Consider the following 25,009-nt stretch of genomic DNA (forward strand, 5'->3'; position numbering starts at 1 on the left):
TCTTTACATATCTATAGAAGCTTTTAGTCTGTTTGTACTCTCATATTCTATTTTCTCTTTCTTTAAGCATTTCTTGGTCCTCCTTTGCTGAATTCTAAAATCCTTCCAATCCTCTGGCTTGCTACTTTTTATGCCAACATTATAAGCCTCTTCCTTTGATCTAATACTATTTTTAACTTATCGTTAGCTACGATTGAACCACATTTCCTGTGGGATTTTGGTACCTTAAAGGAATGTATTTTTGTTATAAATTATGTATTAATTCTTTAAATGCTATCCATTGTCTGTCCACCATCATAACTTTTAATGTAGTTTCCAATCTACCTTAGTCAACTCACCCCACATACCTACGTAGTTTGCTTTGTTTAGATTTAAGACCCTAGTTTCGGATTTAACTAAATCACTTTCAAAGTTATGTAAAATTCTATCATATTATGGTCACTCTTCCCTAAAGGCCCATTTACTACAGCTTAATAATGAACCATTCCTCATTGCACAATACTAATTCTAAAATAATCTGTTCCCCAGTAGGTTCCTCAACATGTTGATCCAGAAAACTATCTTGTATACATTCCATGAATTCGTCCTCTACACTACTACTGAACATTTGGTTTGCCCAGTCTATATGTAGATTAAAGTTCCCCATGATTACTGCATTACCCTTATTACATGCGTTTCCAAATTCCCATGATTTATACTCTGCCCTACATTACAACTCCTGTTCGGGGGCCTATAAACAACTCCCACCAAAGTTTTCATCCCCATGCTATTTCTTAACTCCAATCAAACTGATTCTATTTCTGGATTTTTGGAGCGAAGGTCCTTTCTCTCTACTGTCTTTATCCCATCCTTTATTATCAATGCTACCCCTCCTCCTTTTCCATGTTGCCCATCTCTTCTAAAATATCCCTGTAATCCCAACCTTCGCCACTTTGCAACCACGTCTCTGTAATGGCTCTTCGATCAAACCTATTAATTTCTATCTGCGCCATTAATTTATCTATTTTATGGTGAATGCTTCGTGCATTCAGATGTAGTGCCTTTAGCTTTGACTTATTTATATTCTTCCCTGATGTCACCTTAGTCACTGATGCCGTATTACCGTTGTTACTTTCTCTGACTCTTCTTGACCCACTCTGCTTATTTTTACCCAAAACTCGACTCTGCTCCAGTGCCTTGACATTTCTCTTGCTGCTTTTAAATTTACTCTTTCCTGAAACCTCCCACCCACCCTTCATTAGTTTAACGCCCAATTCGAAAAATAATGGAGGTTTGAGAAATATTTCTATATTCAAGGACTTTCTATCTCCTGAGCACCATTTATATCAAGGCAAGATCTTTCTTTAAAGGATGTTGATGTTTGAGTCTAAGGCCCTTCCCCAGATGTTGCAGCAGCTGTGTCAGAGGCCTGGGAGGGAGTTACAAGCCCACCCTCACATCCAGTCAATGTTGGGCAGTGAGAGGGAGGGAAAAGGAAGATGGAATGGTTGTAACAATGAAGGAGGAAGAAGGGAGAAGTTTACAAATAAACATCAATACTGATAAAAAGGTCACTGGAAAGTGAATACAAAGAAACCCAAATATTTTCCACAGGCTCTCCCTGTCCCGTGTGCCCGGGCCTGAGATTTATATTTCAGCTGACTTCAGTCAGAAATAAGAAACACATCTTTGAATTATTGATCTTTTCGACCTGTTTATTTCAACTTCTTTTAACTCTCATTCGACATCCTGTCAAAAGAGGCAGTAAATATTTCATTGAGGAAGTCTGTTGGTATCATTGTTTGCTCAGGTTTCGATGTGACAGTCGATGAGAAACAGGTTCGGAGAAATTTCAGAGATTTTTAAAGGAAAGTTGAACTTTAGGTATGAGCTGTGGTTCAGTGGGCAGCATTTTGCCTCTGAGTCAGAAGGTCATGGGTTCAAGTTGGCCCCTAAAGTCTTGAGCCCATAATCCAGGCAGATACTCTCAGTGCAGTACCGAAGGAGTGATGTCATCTCATCTATGCACTGTTAGAGGGGCAGTACTGAGGGAGTGCTGCTCTGTCAGAGGAGCAGTACTGAGGGAGGGCTGCACTTTCAGAGGGGCAGTACTGAGGGAGTGCTGCACTGTCAGAGGGGCAGTACTGAGGGAGGGCTGTACTGAGGAAGTGTTGCACTGTCAGAGGGGCTGCACTGCGGAACTGCTGCACTGTCAGAGGGGCTGTACTGAGGAAGTGCTGCACTGTCAGAGGGGCAGTACTGAGGGAGTGCTGCACTGTTGGAGGCGCAGTACTGAGGTAGTGCCGCACTGTCGGAGGTGCAGTACTGAGGGAGCGCCGCACTTTTGGAGGGGCAGTCCTGAGGGAGCGCCGCACTGTCGGAGGGGCAGTACTGAGGGAGTGTTGCACTGTCAAATAGAGTGAGGAAGGGAGGGAGTGGATGGACTGAGAGTGATAGCGTGTAACTGTTATATGTGCAGACTATAGATATACTCTCTGTGTAGTCACTGTATAGTTGCATAAGATGGAGACTTGTTACCTGATGTACTGTCAATAAGGTTTACACTGTGTATATATTATGCTGGCACCACTAGAGGGTGCAACTGGTGGAGACCGGGGTTTCCTGCCCCTGTGGCAGAGGATGTCCACCAGAGGGCACTGCGGTGGGAGACCTGAGGATCACCTGCATAGATCTGCAGGGCCCAGTATAAAAGACTGCCCACCAAGTTTGTGCCTGACTCTGGAGTTATGAATAAAGGAACAAGGTCACTACAGTTTGAGTACAACACATTGCCTCATGGAGTCATTCATAAGTGCATTACAGACATAACAGTAACAAGTGTGAGTGAGTGAGTGCTGCACTATCGGAGGTACCATCTTTCGGATGAGACATTAAACCGAGGCTCCGTCTGCCCGCTCAGGTGGGTGTAAAATATCCCATTTCACTATTTGGAAGAAGAGTGGGGGAGTTATCCCCAGTGTCCTGGCCAATATTTATCCCTTGACCAACATCAGTAAAACAGATTGTCTGGTCATTATCACATTGCTGTTTGTTGAGAAAGTCCTTCATTGTCTGTGAGGCGCTTTGGGCCGTCCTGAGGGGGTGAAAGGCGATGTAGAAATGCAAGTCCTTTCTTTCTTTCTTTGTCCCAAAGCTGGACATGGGCCGAGCGGCTAGCGATTACAGAATGAATATTAGCAGCTGCCTGGGCCCCGCGGGGAGTCCGAGAGTCCAGTCCCCACTGACTGCCCATTCCGTCCGGCCTCTCATGTCCAGTCGGGCTGGGTGGGCTCCGGCCTCGGTTCCACTTTGCCTTTCCCAGGGTTGGGGGCGGGGGAGGGGAGCGTGTTTTACCGGCGACGCAGTAAACGCTGGATACTCCTACGCTCTTCGCACCTTCCCGTGAGCGGCCATGGCGCTGGAAGCCGGTCAGAGCGGCGGGCGGCCATTAGCGGTGGTTAGCAGCGCAGTCAGCGACAGCAGCACCCGGTGTAAGGTGGGGTCCCGCGGGGATTGGGAGACACACCCTCCCACTTCCTCCCTACACTGGCCTTTCTCACACAGGAGCCCGGTGTAGGGAGCGGGGCACACACACCTCCCATTGTCCTCACACACTCCTCCGTTCTCACACCGCGTCAGAAAGTTATCGCACACGCCCGCTGCAAGAGGTCAGAGAAAAGAAAGGTCAGGTCATAGAAACTCTCCCACGTTACAGATTGTTCCAACTCTCTCTCACCTTTACAACAACTTGCATTTATATAGCGTCTTAAACGTAATAAAACGTCCCAAGGTGCTTCACAGGTTATCAGACAAAATTTAACACCGAGACACAAAAGGAGATATTAGGACAGGGGACCAAAAGCTTGGCCCAAAAAGTCGGGTTTAAGGATGGTCTTATAGGAGGAGCGAGAGGTGGAGAGGTTCAGGGAGTGAAATCCAGAGCTTCGGGCCCAGGCAGCTGAAGACACGGCCGCCAATGGTTGAGCGATTAGAGTCGGGAATATGCAAGAGGACAGAACTGGAAGAGCACAGAGTTTGTGGAGGGTTATTTGGCTGGAGGGGTTTACAGAGATAGGGAGGGTTATGAGGCTGGATGAGGTTACAGAGATAGGGAGGGGTGTAGGGCTGAAGCAGATTACAGAGATAGGGAGGGGTGTCGAGCTGCAGTAGGTTATAGGGAGGGATGTAGGGCTGGAGGGATTACAGAGATAGGGAGGGGTGTAGGGCTGGAGGAGGTTACAGAAATAGGGATGGATGTAGGGCTGGAGGGGATTACAGAGATAGGGAGGGGCGTAGGGCTGGAGGGGGTTACAGAGATAGGGAGGGGTTTAATGCTGGAGGGGGTTCCAGAGATAGGAAGGAGTGTAGGGCTGGAGGGGGTTACAGAGATAGCGAGGGGTGTAGGGCTGGAGGTGGGTACAGAGATAGGGAGGGGTGTAGGGCTGGAGAGGGTTGCAGAGATAGGGAGGGGTGTAGGGTGGGAGGAGGTTACAGAGATAGGGAGAAGTGTCGGGTGGAGGAGATTACAGAGATAGGGAGGGGTGTCGGGTGGAGGGGATTACAGAGATAGGGAGGGGTGTCGGGTGGAGGGGATTACAGAGATAGGGAGGTATGAGGCCATGGAGGGATTTGAACACAAACATGAGAATTTTAAATTCGAGGCATTGCCAGACTGGGAGCCAATGAGGATCAGCGAGCACAGGTGGGATGGGTGAACGGGACTTGGTGCAAGTTAGGATGGGATTAAATATTGAGGCAGAAACTGAGGATTAAATTCTGTGTCCAATTATTCTGTCTCATTCTGGGCACATTAGGAAGGATGTCAAGGCCTTGGAGACGGAGCAGAGAAGATTTACAGGAATGATACTGGGAATGTGGGACTTCAGTTATGAGGGAGACTGGAAAAGCTGGGATTCTTCTCCTTCGAGCAGAGAAGGTTAAAGGGAGATTTAATAGTGGTGTTCACAATTATGAAAGGTTTTTGATCGAGTAAATAAGTAGAAGCTGTTTCCAGGGGCAGGAGGGTCAGGGACCAGAGGTCACAGGTTGAAGGTAATTGGCAAAGGACCAGAGGGGAGATAGGGAGAATTTATTTACGCAGCGAGTTGTTGTGATCTGGAATGCGCTGCCTGAAAGGGCGGTGGGAGCAGATTCAATCGTAACTTTCAAAAGGGAATTGGTTAAATATTTGAAAAGGAAAGATGTGCAGGTCTATTGGGAAAGAGCAGGGAGTGGGAGTAATTGGATCGCTCTTTCAAAGAGCCAACACAGGCCCGATGGGCCGAATGGCCTCCTTCTGTGCTGTCTGATTCTATGACCCGCCCTCACTGAACTCCAGGCCTCCCTTTGCGAGGAGCTGTGCCACTAATTGTGTGGCAGGTGATGGGAGAGTCCAGGGGGATTCACTCACTAAAAGCCTCTGTGTTTCCCCCCACGGTACCTCTGCTATCGGATACTCTGCTGACCCTGACACCCAGAAGCCGGGGCGGAGTGAGGGGAGGGGCTGGTGCTGGAACGGTTACTTACCTCGACAGCCCCTGTGCCAGTAATATCTGGGCAGGCACCTATCACACTTGGGCCCGGTCGCCCCCTCCTTACAGTCACAATATCCCGTGGAATTACAGCGATGGTGGAGCGAGCCATCAGGGTGACACTCACAGTCTGCAGAAACAAGACAACACACACACTGCACACGGCTGTTCCCAATAAATACAGCGACACAATCTCAGCGACAGGAATGAGTGCGAGCCAGGACAAGGGAGCCTCAGACTGTGGGGGTGAAACAAGTCTCCAACACTTTACAAACAGCTTCAATCCTCCACACACTGACTGCACACGGCCCGTGTTCCACTCCCTGGGGCGACTGCACAGAATTAACGCAGGTTAACAAGGCCAGAAAAAACAAACCAGGTTCATCAATAGAGGATAGAATGCACAAGCACAGAAGTGATGTTAAACTTGTATCGAACCTTGGTTAGACCGCACTTGGAGCACTGGGCACAGTTCTGGTCTCCGTATTATAAAAAGGACATAGAGGCACTGGAGAAGGTACAAAGTAGATTTACAAGGATGATACCAGAACTGAGACATTGTACCTATCAGGAAAGGCTGACCAGGCTGGGGCTCTTTGCTGGGAAAGAGAAGACTGAGGGGTGACCTGATCGAGGTCTTTAAAATTGTGAAGAGGTTTGATAGGGTGGACGTAGAGAAGATGATTCCACTTGTGGGGAGTCAAAAACTCGGGTCAAAAATATAAGATCGTCACTAATAAATCCAATAGGGTATGGAGGAGAAACTTCTTTATCCAGAGAATGGAACTCACTACCACAGGGAGTGATTGAGGCGAATAGTATCGATGTATTTAAGGGGAAGCGAGATAAACACATGAGGGCGAAAGGAATAGAAGGATATGCTGATAGGGTGAGATGAAGAGGGGTGGGAGGAGGCTCGTGTGGAGCATAAACACCGGCATGGAGCGGTTGGGCCGAATGGCCTGTTTCAGTGCTGCACATTCTGTGTAATTGTGTGTGTGGAGAATGGGAGGAGATGAGGAAATGGAGAGAGAGGATTGTTGGTGGACACTGGGGGGGAGGGGTAACATTGAGCAGAGGAAAGCAACGCTGCTACGATGCAGGATGGTCGTTTAACGAGAATACAAACTGTCATGTATTCAACTGTCATTGTAACCCATGTATTAGCTGACCTAAGTTGTACATCTTGAGAACACTGACCACAGGGGGCGAACTTGTGGGAGACACTCCTAACCTGGACTCTCCGGTACAAAAGGGGAAGTTCCACCCACCGTCTGTCTCTTGAGGTCTTGGTAATAAAGGTAACTGGTCACAGAGTGACCTTCTCTCAAATATGGGCCTCGCGTGCATTTATACTGTGTAGTAAGGACATATTACAAACAACATACAAATTCCTGAAAAACAATGGAGACAGGGAGGCAACGATTATATCGTCAAAACACAGAGCTTTCAATTTACCTCAACACAGTAAAAATGCACACGAGGCCCATACTTGAGAGAAGGTCACTCTGTAAGTTCCCAGATGCATGCAGAGCGGAGATGCTGTGAGACTTTTTTGTTGAGGGCATCGGGCATGCTGGGGTTTTCAGGAAACTGATTGAGACCAAAGACTTGACCTTGGAAGTGGCGGCTCTGATAGCCCAGACAATTATCTCAGGGGAGGAAGAGACTAGAATGATTTTTGGCAAAAATCTTGGCTCAAATGCGTCAAATGACCAGGGAGTCAACATTGTTAACGCGGCACACAGTTCTCGAGGCAGACATGGGCAATCAGACATGCCCCAGCATGCAGTCGAACCCAAAGGGGGAATTCAACAGAGACAATGGCTAGCTGAACGGCGATTCAGGCCATCGCAATGGACAATGTGCGGCCAATAATGGGTTCATCAATATCTGTTAATGGTGCGCATAAGGACAGTTACAGCGATAGTCAGAGACGATCGACTGGTAAGGGATCTTTTGTTTCCAACAATGGAGCCTCCAGCTCATGCTGCAGGTGTGGAAGCAAACACCCAGCCAGAGCTTGCAGGTATCAGCAATATACCTGCAGAAACTGCAACATCAGCGGTCACTTGGCGCGTATGTGCAGGAATCCTGCAGCCAGGTTGATGTACGAGGAGGACGGGCCCGATGTAAGCCCTACGAAGCCAAATGAATACTGGGGGAAATCACTGGAAGCTGAAGTTCAGCGAGTTCAGGTGGAGCACATATACAGTTCATACACCAGGATGCCACCGATAATGATGAAAGTGCTCCTCAATGGCATCCCAGTATTAATGGAGCTAGACACGGGGGCCAGCCAGTTCCTGATGAGTATCAAACAGTTCGAAAGGTTGTGGGTGTCCAAGGCCAGGAGGCCAAAATTATTGCCGATTGACGCACTGCTACAGACATATACAAAGGAGATCATTCCGGTGCTAGGTAGCACCACGGTAGCCATGGCCCACAAAGATTCGGAGAACAGGTTGCCACTCTGGATTTTCCCGGGGGACGGTCCCGCACTACTGGGGAGGAGTTGGCTTGCTGTCATGAACTGGAAATGGGCGATGTCAATGCAATTTCTTCTGTGGAGCGAGTATCATTCTCACAGGTCCTGGACAAATTTGACTCAATATTTCAACCCAGCATCGGCACTTTCATGGGGACCAAGGTAGTGATTCACATAAACCCGGACGCCAGGCCAGTACACCACAAGGCCAGAGCGGTGCCGTACGTGATGCGGGAAAAGATAGAATGCGAATTGGACCGCCTGCTGAGGGAAGGCATCATCTCGCCAGTCGAATTCAGTGACTGGGCGAGCCCAATCGTGCCGATGCTCAAGGTGGATGGGTCGGTCAGGATATGTGGCGATTACAAGGCCACCATCAATCGGGTATAACTCCAAGATCAGTACCCGCTACCGAGAGTGGAGGACCTCTTTGCGACGCTATCCGGTGGCAAACTTTTTTCAAAATTGGACCTGACCTCAGCTTACATGACCCAGGAGCTGGCGAGTGAGTCAAAGAAGCTGACCACCATCACGACACACAAGGGGTTGTTTGAGTATAACAGATGTCCGTTCGGGATTCATTCGACCGCCGCGATCTTTCAGCGAAATATGGAAAGCCTCCTCAAGTCGATTCCAAGGACAGTGGTCTTTCAAGACAACATGCTCATCACGGGTCACGATATTGAAGAACACCTCCACTACTTGGAGGAGGTGCTATGCAGACTGGACCAGGTAGGGTTGCGACTGAAAAAGGCGAAGTGCGCCTTCTTAGCTCCAAAGGTCGAATTCCTCGGGAGGAGGGTAGCAGCAGACTGAATCAAACCTACTGCGTCCAAAACGGAAACGATCCAGAGAGCCATAACACGACAGAGCTGCGTTTGCTCCTGGGGCTCCTGAACTATTTTGGTAACTTTCTTCCCAAATTGAGCATGCTGTTAGAGCCGCTACACGTGCTCCTACGCAAAGGTCGTGATTGGGTCTGGGGGGACAGCCAGGAAAGGGCTTTTGATGGAGCACGCAATTTGTTGTGCTCTAACAAACTGTTAACGTTATATGACCCGTGTAAGAAACTAATTTTAACAGATGATGCGTCATCCTATGGGGTCGGGTGTGTGTTGCAGCATATGAAATCCAATGGTCAGTTACAGCCGGTAGCTTATGCCTCCATAAGTCTGTCCCAGGCAGAAAGGGGCTACGGGATGGTAGAAAAGGAAGCGCTAGCATGTGTATATGCAGTAAAAAAAATGCATCAGTATCTGTTTGGCAGGAAATTTGAGCTGGAGACAGATCACAAACCAATAACATCCCTTTTGGCCGACAACAAGGCCATAAATGCGAGTACATCGGCCCGCATACGGAGGTGGGCACTCACCTTAGCTGCCTATGACTACACAATTTGACACAGACCGGGCACTGAAAACTGCGCCGATGCACTCAGCAGGATCCAACTAGCCACCACTGAGGGGGCAGCTGAGCATGATGCTGAGATGGTCATGGCTGTTGAAGCTTTCGAAAGCGAAGGCTCACCTGTGACAGCCCATCAGATTAAGGTCTGGACAAATAAAGACCCGCTGCTGTCTTTAGTTAAGAAATGTGTCCTGAATGGGGACTGGGCAGCCATGTACGGGGCATGCCCTGAGGAGTTTAAACCGTTTCATAGGCGCAAGGATGAACTCTCGATTCAGGCTGATTGCCTACTGTGGGGAAACCGAGTAGACATGCACCGAAGGGCAGAGAGGTGTTTATCAGAGAACTTCACAATGAGCACCCGGGCATTGTCATGATGAAGGCAATTGCCAGGTCACATGTTTGGTAGCAAGGGATAGATGCAGACCTGGAACTTTGTGTTCGCAGATGCAACACATGTGCTCAGCTGGGCAACGCAGCCAGGGAAGCCCCCCATAGCCCTGGTCCTGGCCCGCCAAGCCATGTGGACTACGCAGGTCCTTTCATGGGAAAAATGCTTTTGGTTGTTGTAGACGCTTAATCCAAATGGATTGAGTGTGCCATTTGAAATTGAAGCACATCCTCTGCCACGGTAGAAAGTCTATGGGCAATATTTGCCGCCCATGGTCTACCGAACGTCTTGGTCAGCGACAATGGCCTGTACTTCACAAGTACTGAATTCCAGGACTTCATGGCAGGCAATGGAATCAACCATGTCAGAATGGCATCGTTCAAGCCGGCCTCAAATGGCGGAACGAGCAGTGCAGATAATCAAACAGGGGATGCTCAGAATCCAAGGGGGTTCCCTACAAAGCTGCTTGTCACGTCTCCTGTTGGCCAATAGATCCCGACCACACTCGCTCACAGGGGTTCCACCTGCAGAGCTGCTAATGAAAAGGACGCTCAAAACCAGGTTATCCTTATACACCCTACTACGAAAGAAATTGTTGAGAGCAGGCGTCAGTCACAATGTGACTACCATGACAGGAATGCGAGGGCAAGGTGTATTGATGTCAATGACCCTGTTTTTGTCCTTAATTACGCTGCAGGGCCCAAATGGCTTGCAGGCACTGTGATTGCCAAAGAGGGAAATAGGGTTTTGGTAGTTAAACTTACCAATGGACAAATCTGCCGCAAACACGTGGATCAAACTAAAAGGAGGTTCAGCAACCCCATAGAAGAAGCAGAGGAAGAACACTACGTAGAGTTTACTCCACCACAGGTGACCGAACACCAGAACCAAGTGGAGGAGAGCCCAGTCACTGTGGGCAGTCCGGACACGCCTGAGGCACTGCAAACAGCAGACACTCAGGCCAGCGCCCAACAACCGGAGCCCCAACTCAGGCACTTTACAAGGGAGCATCAACCACCAGAGAGACTTAACCTGTGATCCCAATAAGACTTTGGGGGGGTGGTGATGTATTCAACTGTCATTGTGACCCATGTTTAAGCTAACCTAAGTTGTACACCTTGAGAACACTGACCACAGGGGGCGAACTTGTGGGAGACACTCCTAACCTGGACTTCCTGGTACAAAAGGGGAAGCTCCACCCACCGTCTGTCTCTTGAGGTCTTGGCAATAAAGGTAACTGGTCACAGAGTGACCTTCTCTCAAATGTGGGCCTCGTGTGCATTTATACTGTATAGTAAGGACATATTACAAACAACATACAAATTCCTAAAAAACAATGGAGACAGGGAGGCAATGATTATATCGTCAAAACACAGAGCTTTCAATTTATCTCAACACAGCCTGGGCCAGGCCTCATCGCCAGAGAAAGGGTGGACCCAGGTCTCATCGCTAGGGAAAGCCTGGGCCAGGCCTCATCGCTAGGTAAAGCCTGGGCCAGGCCTCATCGCTGGGGAAAGCCTGGGCCAGGCCTCATCACTAGGGAAAGACTGGTTGGGGAAAATTCACTGGGGAAAGGTTGGGTCGGGGTTTAGTCACTGGGGAAAGGTTGGGTCGGAGTCTAGTCACTGGGGAAAGGTTGGGTCGGGGCCTAGTCACTGGGGAAAGGTTGGGTCGGGGCCTAGTTACTGGGGAAAGGTTGGGTCGGGGCCTAGTCACTGGGGAAAGGTTGGGTCGGGGCCCAGTCACTGGGGAAAGGTTGAGTCGGGGACCTGGTCACTGGGGAAAGGTTGGATCGGGGCCTAGTCACTGGGGAAAGTTGGGTCGGGGCCTAGTTACTGGGGAAAGGTTGAGTCAGGGCCTAGTTACCGGGGAAAGGTTGGGTCGGGGCCTAGTCACTGGGGAAAGGTTGGGTCGGGGCCTAGTCACTGGGGAAAGGTTGAGCCGGGGCCGAGTCACTGGGGAAAGGTTGGGTCGGGGGTCTAGTCACTGGGGAAAGGTTGGGTCGGGGTCTAGTCACTGGAGAAAGGTTGGGTCGGGGTCTAGTCACTGGAGAAAGGTTGGGTCGGGGTCTAGTCACTGGGGAAAGGTTGGGTCGGGGTCTAGTCACTGGGGAAAGGTTGGGTCGGGGTCTAGTCACTGGGGAAAGGTTGGGTCGGGGTCTAGTCACTGGGGAAAGGTTGGGTCGGGGTCGAGTCACTGGGGAAAGGTTGGGTCGGGGTCTAGTCACTGGGAAAAGGTTGGGTCGGGGTCTAGTCTCTGGGGAAAGGTTGGGTCGGGGACTAGTCACTGGGGAAATGTTGGGTCGGGGTCTAGTCACTGGGGAAAGGTTGGGTCGGGGTCTAGTCACTGGGGAAAGGTTGAGTCGAGGTCCAGTCACTGGGGAAAGGTTGGGTCGGGGTCTAGTCACTGGGGAAAGGTTGGGTCGGGGTCTAGTCACTGGGGAAAGGTTGAGTCGAGGTCCAGTCACTGGGGAAAGGTTGGGTCGGGGTCTAGTCACTGGGGAAAGGTTGGGTCGGGGCCTAGTCACTGGGGAAAGTTGGGTCGGGGCCTAGTTACTGGGGAAAGGTTGAGTCAGGGCCTAGTTACCGGGGAAAGGTTGGGTCGGGGCCTAGTCACTGGGGAAAGGTTGGGTCGGGGCCTAGTCACTGGGGAAAGGTTGAGCCGGGGCCGAGTCACTGGGGAAAGGTTGAGTCGGGGTCTAGTCACTGGGGAAAGGTTGGGTAGGGGTCTAGTCACTGGGGAAAGGTTGGGTAGGGGTCTAGTCACTGGGGAAAGGTTGGGTAGGGGTCTAGTCACTGGGGAAAGGTTGAGCCGGGGCCTAGTCACTGGGGAAAGGTTGGGTCAGGGCCTAGTCACTGGGGAAATGTTGAGTCGGGGTCTAGTCATTGGGGAAAGGTTGAGTCGGGGCCTAGTCATTGGGGAAAGGTTGGGTCGATGTCTAGTCACTGGGGAAAGGTTGGGTCGGGGTCTAGTCACAGGAGAAAGGTTGGGTCGGGGTCTAGTCACTGGGGAAAGGTTGAGTCGGGGCCTAGTCATTGGGGAAAGGTTGGGTTGGGGTCTAGTCACTGGGGAAAGATTGAGTCGGGTCCTAGTCACTGGGGAAAGGTTGGGTCGGTGTCTAGTCACTGGGGAAAGGTTGAGTCGGGTCCTAGTCACTGGGGAAAGGTTGGGTTGGGGTCTAGTCACTGGGGAAAGGTTGGGTTGGGGTCTAGTCACTGGGGAAAGGTTGAGTCGGGTCCTAGTCACTGGGGAAAGGTTGGGTTGGGGTCTAGTCACTGGGGAAAGGTTGGGTCGGGGTCTAGTCACAGGGGAAAGGTTGGGTTGGGGTCTAGTCACTGGGGAAAGGTTGAGTCGGGTCCTAGTCACTGGGGAAAGGTTAGGTCGGGGTCTAGTCACTGGGGAAAGGTTGGGTTGGGGTCTAGTCACTGGGGAAAGGTTGAGTCGGGTCCTAGTCACTGGGGAAAGGTTGGGTCGGGGCCTAGTCACTGGGGAAAGGTTGGGTCGGGGTCTAGTCACTGGGGAAATGTTGGGTCGGGGGTCTAGTCACTGGGGAAAGGTTGGGTCGGGGGTCTAGTCACTGGGGAAAGGTTGGGTCGGGGTCTAGTCACAGGAGAAAGGTTGGGTCGGGGTCTAGTCACTGGAGAAAGGTTGGGTCGGGGTCTAGTCACTGGAGAAAGGTTGGGTCGGGGTCTAGTCACTGGGGAAAGGTTGGGTCGGGGGTCTAGTCACTGGGGAAAGGTTGGGTCGGGGTCTAGTCACTGGGGAAAGGTTGGGTCGGGGGTCTAGTCACTGGGGAAAGGTTGGGTCGGGGGTCTAGTCACTGGGGAAAGGTTGGGTCGGGGTCTAGTCACTGGGGAAAGGTTGGGTCGGGGGTCTAGTCACTGGGGAAAGGTTGGGTCGGGGTCTAGTCACTGGGGAAAGCTTGGGTCGGGGTCGAGTCACTGGGGAAAGGTTGGGTTGGGGGTCTAGTCACTGGGAAAAGGTTGGGTCGGGGTCTAGTCACTGGGGAAAGGTTGGGTCGGGGTCTAGTCACTGGGGAAAGGTTGGGTCGGGGTCTAGTCACTGGGGAAAGGTTGGATTGAGGGTGGTCACTGGGGAAAGGTTGGGTCGGGGTCTAGTCACTGGGGAAAGGTTGGGTCGGGGTCTAGTCACTGGGGAAATGTTGGGTCGGGGTCTAGTCACTGGGGAAAGGTTGGATCGGGGTCTAGTCACTGGGGAAAGATTGGGTCGGGGTCTCGTCACTGGGGAAAGGTTGAGTCGAGGTCCAGTCACTGGGGAAAGGTTGGGTCGGGGTCTCGTCACTGGGGAAAGGTTGGGTCGGGGTCTAGTCACTGGGGAAAGGTTGGGTCGGGGTCTAGTCACTGGGGAAAGGTTGGGTCATGGTCTAGTCACTGGGGAAAGGTTGGGTTGAGGCTGGTCACTGGGGAAAGAGGGGCTGATTTCCGACGTGCTTTGCTCAGCCCTATTGAAGGTATTTTCTTTGTTTCTTTATCTTGTTTTGGGCTGAAAGCAGAAGGGTGAAAGAAGGAGAGAGCAGAGATTGTAACAGGAACTGACCTAGGCAAACGTTGTGGTGGTCCAGCTGTGCTGAAGGGTTTCGGTGGTAGCCCAGCCGACATAACTGGCAGTGTCGGCCTCTAGTGTTGTGCTTACAGCTCACGCAAATGGCGGTGGTGAGCAGCTCGAGGTAACTGCACCGGTTCGAATGGCCGAAGCATTCGCAGGCTTGCAGGGAAAAGACAGAGAGTGTAGATGGGACACAGACAGTTTGCAGACTGTGAGAGGGTCACATGCTGCAGGAATGAGAGGTGGGGAGGAAATGGCTGGAATGGGAGGGAGGGAGGGAACACTGAGGCTTTTAGCAGTGAGGGGAAAACATCAGACTCCTGGCTAGTTACGGTTTGCATTGAATCAGGCAGATGGCAATGGATGGTCCCAATCCCAGGTTATAGATTCTGTGCCGGGTTTTACACAGCACTGCCAAGTTAGGGGCCTTTCAACTGTGGCTCAGTGGGCAGCACGTTCGCCTCGGAGTCAGAAGGTCATCGGTTCAAGTCCCATTCCAGAGATTTGAGCCCATAATCCAGACTGACGCTCCCAGTGCAGTACTGAGGGAGTGGTGCACTGTCGGAAGGGCGGTTCTGAGGGAGCACTGTGCTGTCGGAGGGACAGTACTGAGGGAGTGCTGCACTGTCGGAGGGGTAGTACTGAGAGAGCGCTGCACTGTCAGATGGACAGTACTGAGGGATTGCTGCATTGATGGAGGGGCAGTACTGAGGGAGTGCTGCACTGTGTGAGGGGGAGTACTGAGGGAGTGCTGCACTGTGTGATGGGGAGTACTGAGGGATTGCTTCACTGATGGAGGGGCAGTACTGAGGGAGTGCTGCACTGTGTGAGGGGCATTACTGAGGGATTGCTGCACTGCCGGAGTGGTCGTACTGAAAGACTGCTGCACTGCCAGAGGGACAGTACTGAGGGAGTGCGGCACTGTCGGAGGGACAGTACTGAGGGAACACTGCACTGTTTGAGGGGCAGTACTGAGGGATTGCTGCCCTGCCGGAGGGGCAGTCCTGAGGGAACAATATATAAATGCAAATCCTTGCTTTCTCATGTGCTCTGAGCCAGTCGCGGTGTTTGAGAGTTCCTACCTTGCTCTGGGGTCGTGACCGCTAGTGATGAGATTCTTGGCCGTGTGCGACCGAGCATTGGGTCAGCTGCATGTGTCAGGAGAAATCAGCAATTATTAATCCCAGCTGGAGAACAACGCGTTCTGAACAGAACATCAGTACTGTACGCACACACATCGAGTGGACACTGTCCGGGATGGCAGGAGTATCCGAGAGACAAGTAAACGGACATTTCCATCTCCGCTACACCGCCAATCAGACAGAAACTCACACCGAGACTCGGGAGGAGATATTAGGACAGGAGACGAAAAGCTCGGTCAAAGTGATAGGTTTTAAGGAAATTCTTAAAGGAGCAGAGCGAGGTGGTATGGAGAGGTTTAGGGAGGGAATTCCAAAGCTTTGGACCCAGGCAGCTGGAGGCTTGGGAAGGCGGTAGGAATGGAGAAGGTTACAGAGATAGGGAGGGTTGTAGGGTGGGAGGGGATTATAGAGATAGGGAGGGGTGTAGGGTGGGAGGGGTTATAGAGATAGGGAGGGCTGTAGGGTGTGAGGCTTTATTGATAGGGAGAGGTGGGGCCACGGAGGGATTTGAACGCGAGGATGAGAATTATAAATTGGAGGCGTTGCTGGACCGGGAACCAATGTCGGATCAATCAATCACTTCCCCGGGTCTACTCACTGCCCGGGCTGTCGCTCGAAGCGGATCGATGGATAATTAGTGGGAATCTGGTCCGCGGAGCGATGATTAAATGGGGTGAGGCCGTGACAGGCTGTTATTGTGGGATTACGGGGGTACATTCGAGTGGGTTGAGAGTTTGAAAGGCAAACTGTGTAATGCCAGATGTGACGGAGTCTCCCTGTTATTATTCAGTGTGACTGAATACAGCAACAACTCACTCAGTAATTCAGCAGAAAATGGAGATTCTTCGCCAGATATTAGAACTAGTTTGTCTTTCGTTCAGTTTGTGTCGGTGATGAAGGTTTTGAGTATCAGTTCTGGCTGTACCTGGGCAAGAAAGGAGCAGGTTTGGGGTCAAAGTGTAACGTTTCATTGACCCCCAGTCTCGGTCAGTGTGGTGGGTTATGGTCACTCCTGGTCAGTGTGGGGAGTTTTGGTCACTCCTGGTCAGTGTGGAGAGTTATGGTCGCTCCCGGTCAGTGTGGGGAGTTATGGTCACTCCCGGTCAGTGTGGGGAGTTATGGTCACTCCTGCTCAGTGTGGAGAGTTGAGGACACTCCCGGTCAGTGTGGGGAGTTATGGTCACTCCTGGTCAGTGTGGGAAGTTATGGTCACTCCTGGTCAGTGTGGAGAGTTGAGGACACTCCCGGTCAGTGTGGGGAGTTATGGTCACTCCTGGTCAGTGTGGGAAGTTGAGGACACTCCCGGTCAGTGTGGGGAGTTATGGTCGCTCCTGGTCAGTGTGGGGAGTTGAGGACACTCCCGGTCAGTGTGGAAAGTTATAGTCACTCCCGGTCAGTATGGGGAATTATGGTCACTCCTGGTCAGTGTGGGGAGTTATGGTCACTCCCGGTCGGTATGGGGAGTTATGGTCACTCCTGGTCAGTGTGAGAAATTATGGTCACTCTGCTCCTGGTCAGTCTGGGTGTTGGTTCAGGGTTGCGATATGGCGGATGGTTTGGAATGACATGGACAGCATGCGAAGGGTTAAATAAACGGGAACAAGTTGATGTAAGATCCAGGAACAAAGGGGAACAGATTGAGGCCGAGACACTCACCCAGTTCCCATTCCTGCATCTGGGATAACAACAGGTCCCCATTGATCTCGGCCTCAACCACCATATGGATTTCTACAAATCTTCCCTCCACTTCCCACTGAACGTTCTCACTGAGACACAGTTAAGAAGCATTTTCGTCTCAGCTAAGATGTGCGTCGTATATATTACATCTTCCCTGCTTTATATCTGCTGCACTGCTCGAGGAGATTATACTTTACTGCATAGATACACGGGCAAGCAGACTCCTGATCCCAGCCCTGTTCATACCTAATCTGCCTCACACCTTCATCTGTTCACACTCAGCCCCTGCTCACACTCAATCCCTGCTCACACCTACACCTGTTCCTCGCTCACTGAGCGACAAGGGAGGTTTGAGGGAAGCGGATCATTCCCAATACAGAAATGAGCTCTGGGTCAGCAAGTCACAGGTCAGAGAGCATACTTACGGCCACTCGCCACGGAGGGGTGAGGGAGGCCTGGAGAGGGAAACGGAAAGAGAGTTAGAGAGACATCTGATTAACAATCTTTATCGATAAACACATTACCACAACCCATTACACGGAGTGTTCATCAGATCGACGTCACTCAAACTCACGAACAAGGAACTGATGGGGGATTGGCGTGCTGCATCCTCTGAGCACTCACACCAGCCCTGTGTGAGACCAGGTAGAGTTGCTAAAGTGCTCCCGTAAGGTGTGTGAGAGTAGTACGTGGGGACGCTCCCACTACGTGCGATTAGTGTGTAAGTACGCAGAGTTAATACGGAAGGGCATCAGTGGTCACACACACCCCTCCCCCACTGCCCAGTCAGCTCACTATCTGGATATTGATCTCTGGACATTCCACACACAGCAGGCCACAGATGTCCCTCACAACCTTCACTTCCTGATCTGCTTCAGATATTGATTACACAGAGGCTTATTCTCCTCTCACCCTCCCCAGCTGTTCCCCAGATGTTCATCCAGCTGTGAACATTCCATTCTCACATCAGTCTGCACCTCACTGCTGGCTCTGTATGTGTGGGTGTCCGGAGTGAGGTTTCAGCAAATTCAACCCCTGCGGCTATGACAACCTCACCCTCTACATAATGCCAGCGATCCCCCCTCGCTCACTGACCCCGACATTATATTGACAGAGGGCTTCAAAATGAGGAAGGGTTTTGACGGAGTGAATAAGGAGAAACTGTTTGCAGGGGCAGGAGGGTGGGTAACCCAAGGACACAGATTGAAGGTGATTGGCCAAAGACCCAGAGGGAGATGAGGATTATTTTTACGCAGCGAGTTGTTGTGATCTGGAATGCGCTGCCTGAAAGGGCGGTGGGAGCAGATTCAATCGTAACTTTCAAAAGGGAGTAGGATAAATACTTGAAAAGGCAACATTTGCAGGTCCATGGGGAAAGAGCGGGGAGTGGGACTAATTGGATAATCTTTCTTTCATTTTTATTTCCTTTTCCAGATCTCTTCCATTCTCTTTCTCAATTTCCTTTTCTCTCTCTTTTCTTCTCCCTTACTTTCCATCTCTCATTCTCAGTTACTTACTCTGCTTCTCTCTCTCCCTCTTTCTCACATTCTCTATTTCACTGTTTCCCACTTTCTGTTTGTTCTCTTTCATTCTTTACTTCTCTCTTTCTCTCTCTACACACCCCTCTCTCTCTCCCTCCATCTCTCTTTCTCTCCCCCCTTTTTCGCTCCCTCCCTCTGCCCTTCTCTCTCTCTCCCCGCCCGCCCCTCTGTGTGGAGCTATGGACACGGACCCTATTTCTGTCCCTGGCTCTGTCCAATCTCCCTCACATTCCCTCTCTTCCTCACCCCCCTTTCCCTCTCCCCCGCCCCCCCCACACTCCCTCTCTCTCTCCCTCCCACTCCCCCTCTCTCTCTCCACCCCCCTCCCCCTATTCCCCCCCCACTCCGCCCCGCCTCCCTCAGCATGGAGCTGTGGGCACGGACCCTATCTCTGTCCCTGGCTCTGTCCAATTTCCCGCTGTGAGTCTCTGTTCCCACATGAACACAATGACAAAGATGGGTGGGTTGTATTTTGGAGTTGGCACGTTGCGGGAGTTGGGCTGAGAATGAAATGTGAAGGGAATCTGGTGCCGGCACTGGGCCGGGCCGGAGCAGCTCTGGTTACTCACAGACATTGGCCGTCCCTTTGGGGATTGGGAGGTACGAGCCTGCTCTCCACGCTCGGCCTTGAAAGCCTTTCTTGCATCTCCCGCAGTCCAGCCCCGTGGTGTTGTGCTCACACTCACAACTCAGCTTCCCCTTCTCCCAGATACAGTTGTTGGCGTGAAGATTGCACTTACACCTGGCAAAAAACAACAGCAAGCTGGTTTAAAATAAGCTGAGCAGCCGGGTTAGACTGGGGACTGGCCGTTCCGCGAGTCCGCTCTCCCTTTCCCAGCTTCGCTCTGGAAACAGCAACATTTTTCTCCCACTTACTGCCTTTCAACCCAGGCGGCGGGTCAGTTTCTGGGTGTGTTTCCGCTGATTGACGATCAGATTCTGGGCAGCAATAAGAACACGTTAGGAGAGAGTTTCTGATCAGCTCCGGCCTTCCAGGCCCCTCAAAGGAAGAGCTTGCATTTATAGAGCGCCTCTCACAAGTTATTTCTTTACAACAACAACAACAACATCTACAACTGCAACAATAACTTTCATTTATATAGCGCCTATAGCTAGTAAAACGTCCCAAGGTGCTTCACAGGAGCATAAATCAGATAAACTGACGCCGAGCCACATAAGGAGATATTAGGTCAGGTGACCAAAAGCTTAGTCTAAGAGGTCAGTTTTAAAGAGCGTCTTAAAGGAGAAAGAGGTGGAGAGGCGGCGATGTTTAGGGAGGGAATTCCAGAGCTTAGGGCCCAGGCAGCTGAAGGCACGGCCGCCAATGGTGGGGCGAAGGGAGTGGGGGATGGACAAGAGGCCTGTGTTGGAGGAGAGCAGAGATCTCGGAGGGCTGTTCCTGGTGCTGAAGGAGAGCAGCGATCTCGGAGGGCTGTTCCTGGTGTTGGAGGAGAGCAGAGATCTCGGAGGGCTGTAGGGTGGGAGGATGTTACACAGATAGGGAGTGGGAGAGGCCAAGGAGGGATTTTTAGACAAGGATGAGAAATTGTTGTTGTTGTTGCGATTTGGAAAGGCCCAAAGTGCTGTGACGGTCTCTGTGCCGTGAAGCGTGAGAACGCTGGTCTCGGTGACTCTGTGCTAACAGCATCGAGCCGCAGTTTAACTCACTGCGAGGGTGAAGCTTCACAATCCGCAGATTGTACGTTGCACATTCAGCAAATTGTCAGTTCTGGGCACTGTTTGCTGAACTAAGCAGATACCCAGACAGTTCCTTGGAGTCACATTAACGGCAGCGTAAACATTTTACTGCTCCTGTTCTCTAATTAGTGTCTGAAGATTGTCCTCGGCTAAAAGCTGGAACGAGCCTCCCAGAAGCTGAGTGTGGAATAATGAGGGAATGGCTCCGAGCCCCGGAGATTGTGTGATGGGAGAATGGGAACTCGCTGACCCAGACTGAATATAGATCCAACACGAAGGAAGCCTTCAGTCACAATCATTCCTCAAATCAGGGAGGGCTTGGAGCGAGTAAATAGGGAGCAACTGTTTCCAGTGGCAGGAGGGTCGGGGACCAGAGGTCACAGGTTGAAGGTAATTGGTAAAAGACCCAGAGGGGAGATGAGGAGAGTTTATTTACGCAGCGAGTTGTTGTGATCTGGAATGCGCTGCCTGAAAGGGCGGTGGGAGCAGATTAATTCGTAACTTTCAGAAGGGAATTGGATAAATACTTCAAGGGAAAGATTTGCAGGGCTATGGCGAAAGAGCGGGGAGTGGGACTAATTGGGTATCTCTTTCAAAGACCGGCACAGGCCCGATGGTCTGAATGGCCTCCCCCTGTGTTGTGTGATCCTCTCACTCTCTGAATCCTGATCAGACTGGAGCTCGGCAGTGTTGAGAGTAAAGGGACAGACTCTGCTCGCTCCGTGCTGCTCGATTGGTTGAACACTGAGCAGGAACTCGCTGACTCATCGCCAGTCAGCCAGCAGGACTGTGAAAGCTCGCTAATGGGCCCATCGACAGGGGCAGGGGGAGCTGGCACAGTGCTGGTCTGTGCCCACTGTCGCAGGGCCATTCAGGAAAGCTCAAACACCCGACACAGGGGCAGCTGGCGGTGCCCAGTGGGCCAGGGGAGAGATCCCCATCTATCGCTGTCAAACCTCCCCAGTTACCCAGCGTTCACACAGGAACAGGAGGAGGCCACTCAGCCCCTCGAGCCTGCTCCACCATTCAATGAGATCATGGCTGATCTGTGACCTAACTCCATTCACCCACCTTTGCCCCATACCATTGGCTAATAAAATCTATTAATCGCAGATTTAAGATTAACAATTGGTACAGCATCAACTGCCGTTTGTGGAAGAGAGTTCCAAACTTCTACCACCCTTTGTGTGTAGAAGTGTTTCCGAATTTGACACCTGAAAGGTCTGGCTCTAATTTTTAGACTATGCCCCTACTCCCAGAATCCCCAACCAGGGAAATAGTTTCTCTGTATCTACCCTTTCAGTTCCCCTTAATATCTTGAACACTTCAATCAAATCACCTTCTAAATTCTCGGGAACACAACCCTAGTTTGTGTAATCCCTCCTCGTAATTAGATGTTGGCCCTGATAGACTGCCCTTCAGATGTTCATTGAAATTGTGTGTCAGATGTTTATTCCGATATAGTGCCCTCCAGATGATAACTGATAGAGTGCCATGCCAGATGTTATCCCTGATAGAGTATCCCAGATGTTAGCTCTGATAGGGAACACCAGCTATTTGCCCTGATGGAGTATCACCAAGTTGATAGACTGAGAGTATCCCCCAGATGTTGGCCCTGATAGAGTTCCCCAGATGTTGCCTTGATACAGTGTCCCAGATTTCTCCTTGGTAGTGCCCCCAGATGTTGGCCCCGTGGGTGCCCCCAGATGTGCACCCAGAAAGCGTGCTCCCGATGTTGGCCCCGATAGCGTGCCGCCAGATGTTGCCCTGTGAGTTCCCATCGGATGGTGACATTGGGTGCCCCAGATGTTGACCCTAAGCCCCGCCAGATGTTGACCCTGTGAATGCCCTCCCAGATGTTGGCCTGTGAGCCCCCAGATGTTGACCCTGAGTGTCCCAGATGTTAGCCCTGTGAGTGCCCCCCAGATGTTGTTCCTGTGAGTTAACCACAATGTTGTCCCTGTTACCACCAGATGTTGTCCCTATGAGTTACCCCCAGATGTTGCCCCTGTGAGTTACCACCAGATGTTGCCCCTGTGAGTTACCCCCAGATGTTGGCCCTGTGAGTGCCCCCAGATGTTGACCCTGAGTGCCCCAGATATTGACCCTGTGAGTTCCCCCCCAGGTGTCCCTGTGAATTACCCCCAGATGTTGGTCCTGTGAGTGCCCCAGAACGTGGCCGTGTGAGTGCCCCATATGTTGGCATGAGACACGACGCCTCCTGCGTGTGAAGTGTGGGGTCAGCGACTCTGGCCAGAAGGGGCGAGGAGCTCTCACCGGCCACGAATGTCCAGGTTGGAGATGGCGTAGAAGTATTTGGAGAGGTTGTGCTGGTCAACACTGGTGGCCCCAGTGGCCGGCCGGAGCAGCCTGACCCGCAGGTCGGTCAGGGTGAAGAAGTCCCTCAGGTCCTTGGTGGTGTCCAGCTGGCCGTACAGCGAGGCCATGTCCTGGAGACGGGGCCCCCCGAACAGGGCAAAACGCTCCTGGATCTCGAAGCGGACCATCTTGTCCACCTTCCACACGTAGCCCCTGGAGTACTGCTCCGTGCAGATGATATCCAGCACCGAGGCCGGGCTCAGATCCCGGGCGCTTCTCGGCTCCATCCCGAAGGAGGTGAGGCAGTCGGCCGCGTAGAACTGGTAGAGTTGCCACGTCCGGCCATGGTCCAGAGACTTCTCCAGGACCATCTGCTCCGGCCGGCCCGACTCAAAGGTGATGACTATGTCCTCGGTCAGCTCGATGGTCTTGCCCCAGGACAGAGTGATATTGATCAGGAGGGGCTCGGGGAAACTCCTCCAGGAGATGCTTTGCCAAAAGGTGTTGGGAATCCGCCCCTCATCATCCAGCATCAGCTCGGGCGGGTGTGCGAGCTCGGGCATGTGAGCATCACACTCGTTGTTGCACATGTACGGGTTCTCCTGGAAACAGAGACGGAACAACACGGGTTAGATACAGAGTGAAGCTCCCTCTACACTGTCCCATCAAACACTCCCAGGGCAGGTACAGCACGGGTTAGATACAGAACAAAGCTCCCTCTCACTGTCCCATGAAGCACTCCCAGGGCAGATACAGCACGGGTTAGATATAGAGTGAAGCTCCCTGTACACTGTCCCATCAAACACTCCCAGGGCAGGTACAGCATGGGTTAGATACAGAGTAATGCTCCATCTGTACTGTCCCATCAAACACTCCCAGGGCAGATACAGCACGGGTTAGATACAGAGTAAAACTCCCTCTACACTGTGCCATCAAACACTCCCATGGCAGGTACAGCTCGGGTTAGATACAGAGTAAAGCTCCCTCTATACTGTCCCTTGAAGCACTCCCAGGGCAGGTACAGCATGGGTTAGATACAGAGTAAAGCTCCCTCTAAGCTGTCCCATCAAACACTCCTAGGACTGGTACAGGACAGGTTAGATACAGAGTAAAGCTCGTTCTACACTGTCCCATCAAACACGCCCAGGGCAGGTACAGCACGGGTTAAATATAACCCCAGGTCTGGACGGAACACTTCTGTGCTTTAGAATTGAACCTGGGGAAAAAATAGCAGAGGCACATATTTAATAATTAGTTATAAAAAGGTGTCGTACCTGAGGATGGGAAGATAGGGAACGTAATATTTATATTTAAGAAGGGAGATAGAGCATGTCCAGGGAACTGAAAACCGGTCAACTTAATATCGGTGTTGAAGAAATAATGGCATCCTTACTAAAGGAGAATATAGAAGAACATTTAGAAAGCAAAAGTATAATAATGAATAGTCAGCATGGACTTCATAAGAACATAAGAATTAGGAACAGGAGTAGGCCGTCTAGCACCTCGAGCCTGCTCCGCCATTCAACAAGATCATGGCTGATCTGGCCGTGGACTCAGCTCCACTTACCCGCCCGCTCCCCATAACCCTTAATTCCCTTATTGGTTAAAAATCTATCTATTGTGATTTGAATACATTCAATGAGCTCGCCTCAACTGCTTTCTTGGGCATAGAATTCCACAGATTCACAACCCTCTGGGAAAAGAAATTCCTTCTCAACTCGGTTTTAAATTGGCTCCCCCATATTTTGTGGCTCTGCCCCCTAGTTCTAGTCTCCCCGACCAGTGGAAACAACCTCTCTGCCTCTATCTTGTCTCTCCCTTTCATTATTTTAAATGTTTCGAAAAGATCACCACTCATCCTTCTGAACTCCAATGAGTAAAGATCCAGTCTACTCAATCTATCATCATAAGGTAACCCCCTCATCTCCGGAATCAGCCTAGTGAATTGTCTCTGTACGCCCTCCAAGGCTAGTATATCCTTCCTTAAGTAAGGTGACCAAAACTGCATGCAGTACTCCAGGTGCGGCCTCACCAATACCCTGTACAGTTGCAGCATGACCTCCCTGCTTTTGTACTCCATCCCTCGCGCAATGAAGGCCAACATTCCATTCGCCTTCCTGATTACCTTCTGCACCTGCAAACTAACATGCCATCTGCGTGGAGCCTTTCCTGCGCCTCTTGCGGACGAGGTTGACGGGATTGGCTCTGCAAGGGCCGGGCGTGGAGGTCGTCCTCTCGGCTTACGCCGATGACGTGCTCCTCGCGGTAGA

At 51.3% G+C, this 25,009-nt stretch overlaps 1 protein-coding gene across 1 annotated transcript; it reads right to left on the bottom strand.

The window, feature by feature from the left end:
* Window positions 1–3,408: 3,408 nt before the first annotated feature.
* Window positions 3,409–23,110, bottom strand: LOC139266682 (netrin-G1-like). The gene is made up of 7 exons (XM_070884272.1): window positions 22,698–23,110; window positions 19,292–19,464; window positions 17,607–17,636; window positions 15,445–15,510; window positions 14,354–14,521; window positions 5,506–5,640; window positions 3,409–3,638 (listed from the first exon to the last, which is right to left on the bottom strand). Exons 1-7 carry the CDS (start codon window positions 23,108–23,110, stop codon window positions 3,409–3,411), a joined length of 1,215 nt encoding a protein of 404 aa, XP_070740373.1.
* Window positions 23,111–25,009: the final 1,899 nt, after the last annotated feature.

Source organism: Pristiophorus japonicus, chromosome 7 (assembly GCF_044704955.1).
Source record: "Pristiophorus japonicus isolate sPriJap1 chromosome 7, sPriJap1.hap1, whole genome shotgun sequence".
Taxonomy (NCBI): Eukaryota; Metazoa; Chordata; class Chondrichthyes; family Pristiophoridae; genus Pristiophorus; species Pristiophorus japonicus.

Bases quoted from the DNA above. Each gene is read 5' to 3' on its own strand.
- LOC139266682 (XM_070884272.1), bottom strand. From the start codon at position 23,110: ATGGTCCTGGAGAAGTCTCTGGACCATGGCCGGACGTGGCAACTCTAC. The intron at 14,522-15,444 runs GTAGGAACTCTC...TTTCCCTGCAAG, and splicing joins GGTCACGACCCCAGAGCAAG to CCTGCGAATGCTTCGGCCAT. The intron at 3,639-5,505 runs GTAAGTAACCGT...GACCTCTTGCAG, and splicing joins CTGGCACAGGGGCTGTCGAG to CGGGCGTGTGCGATAACTTT.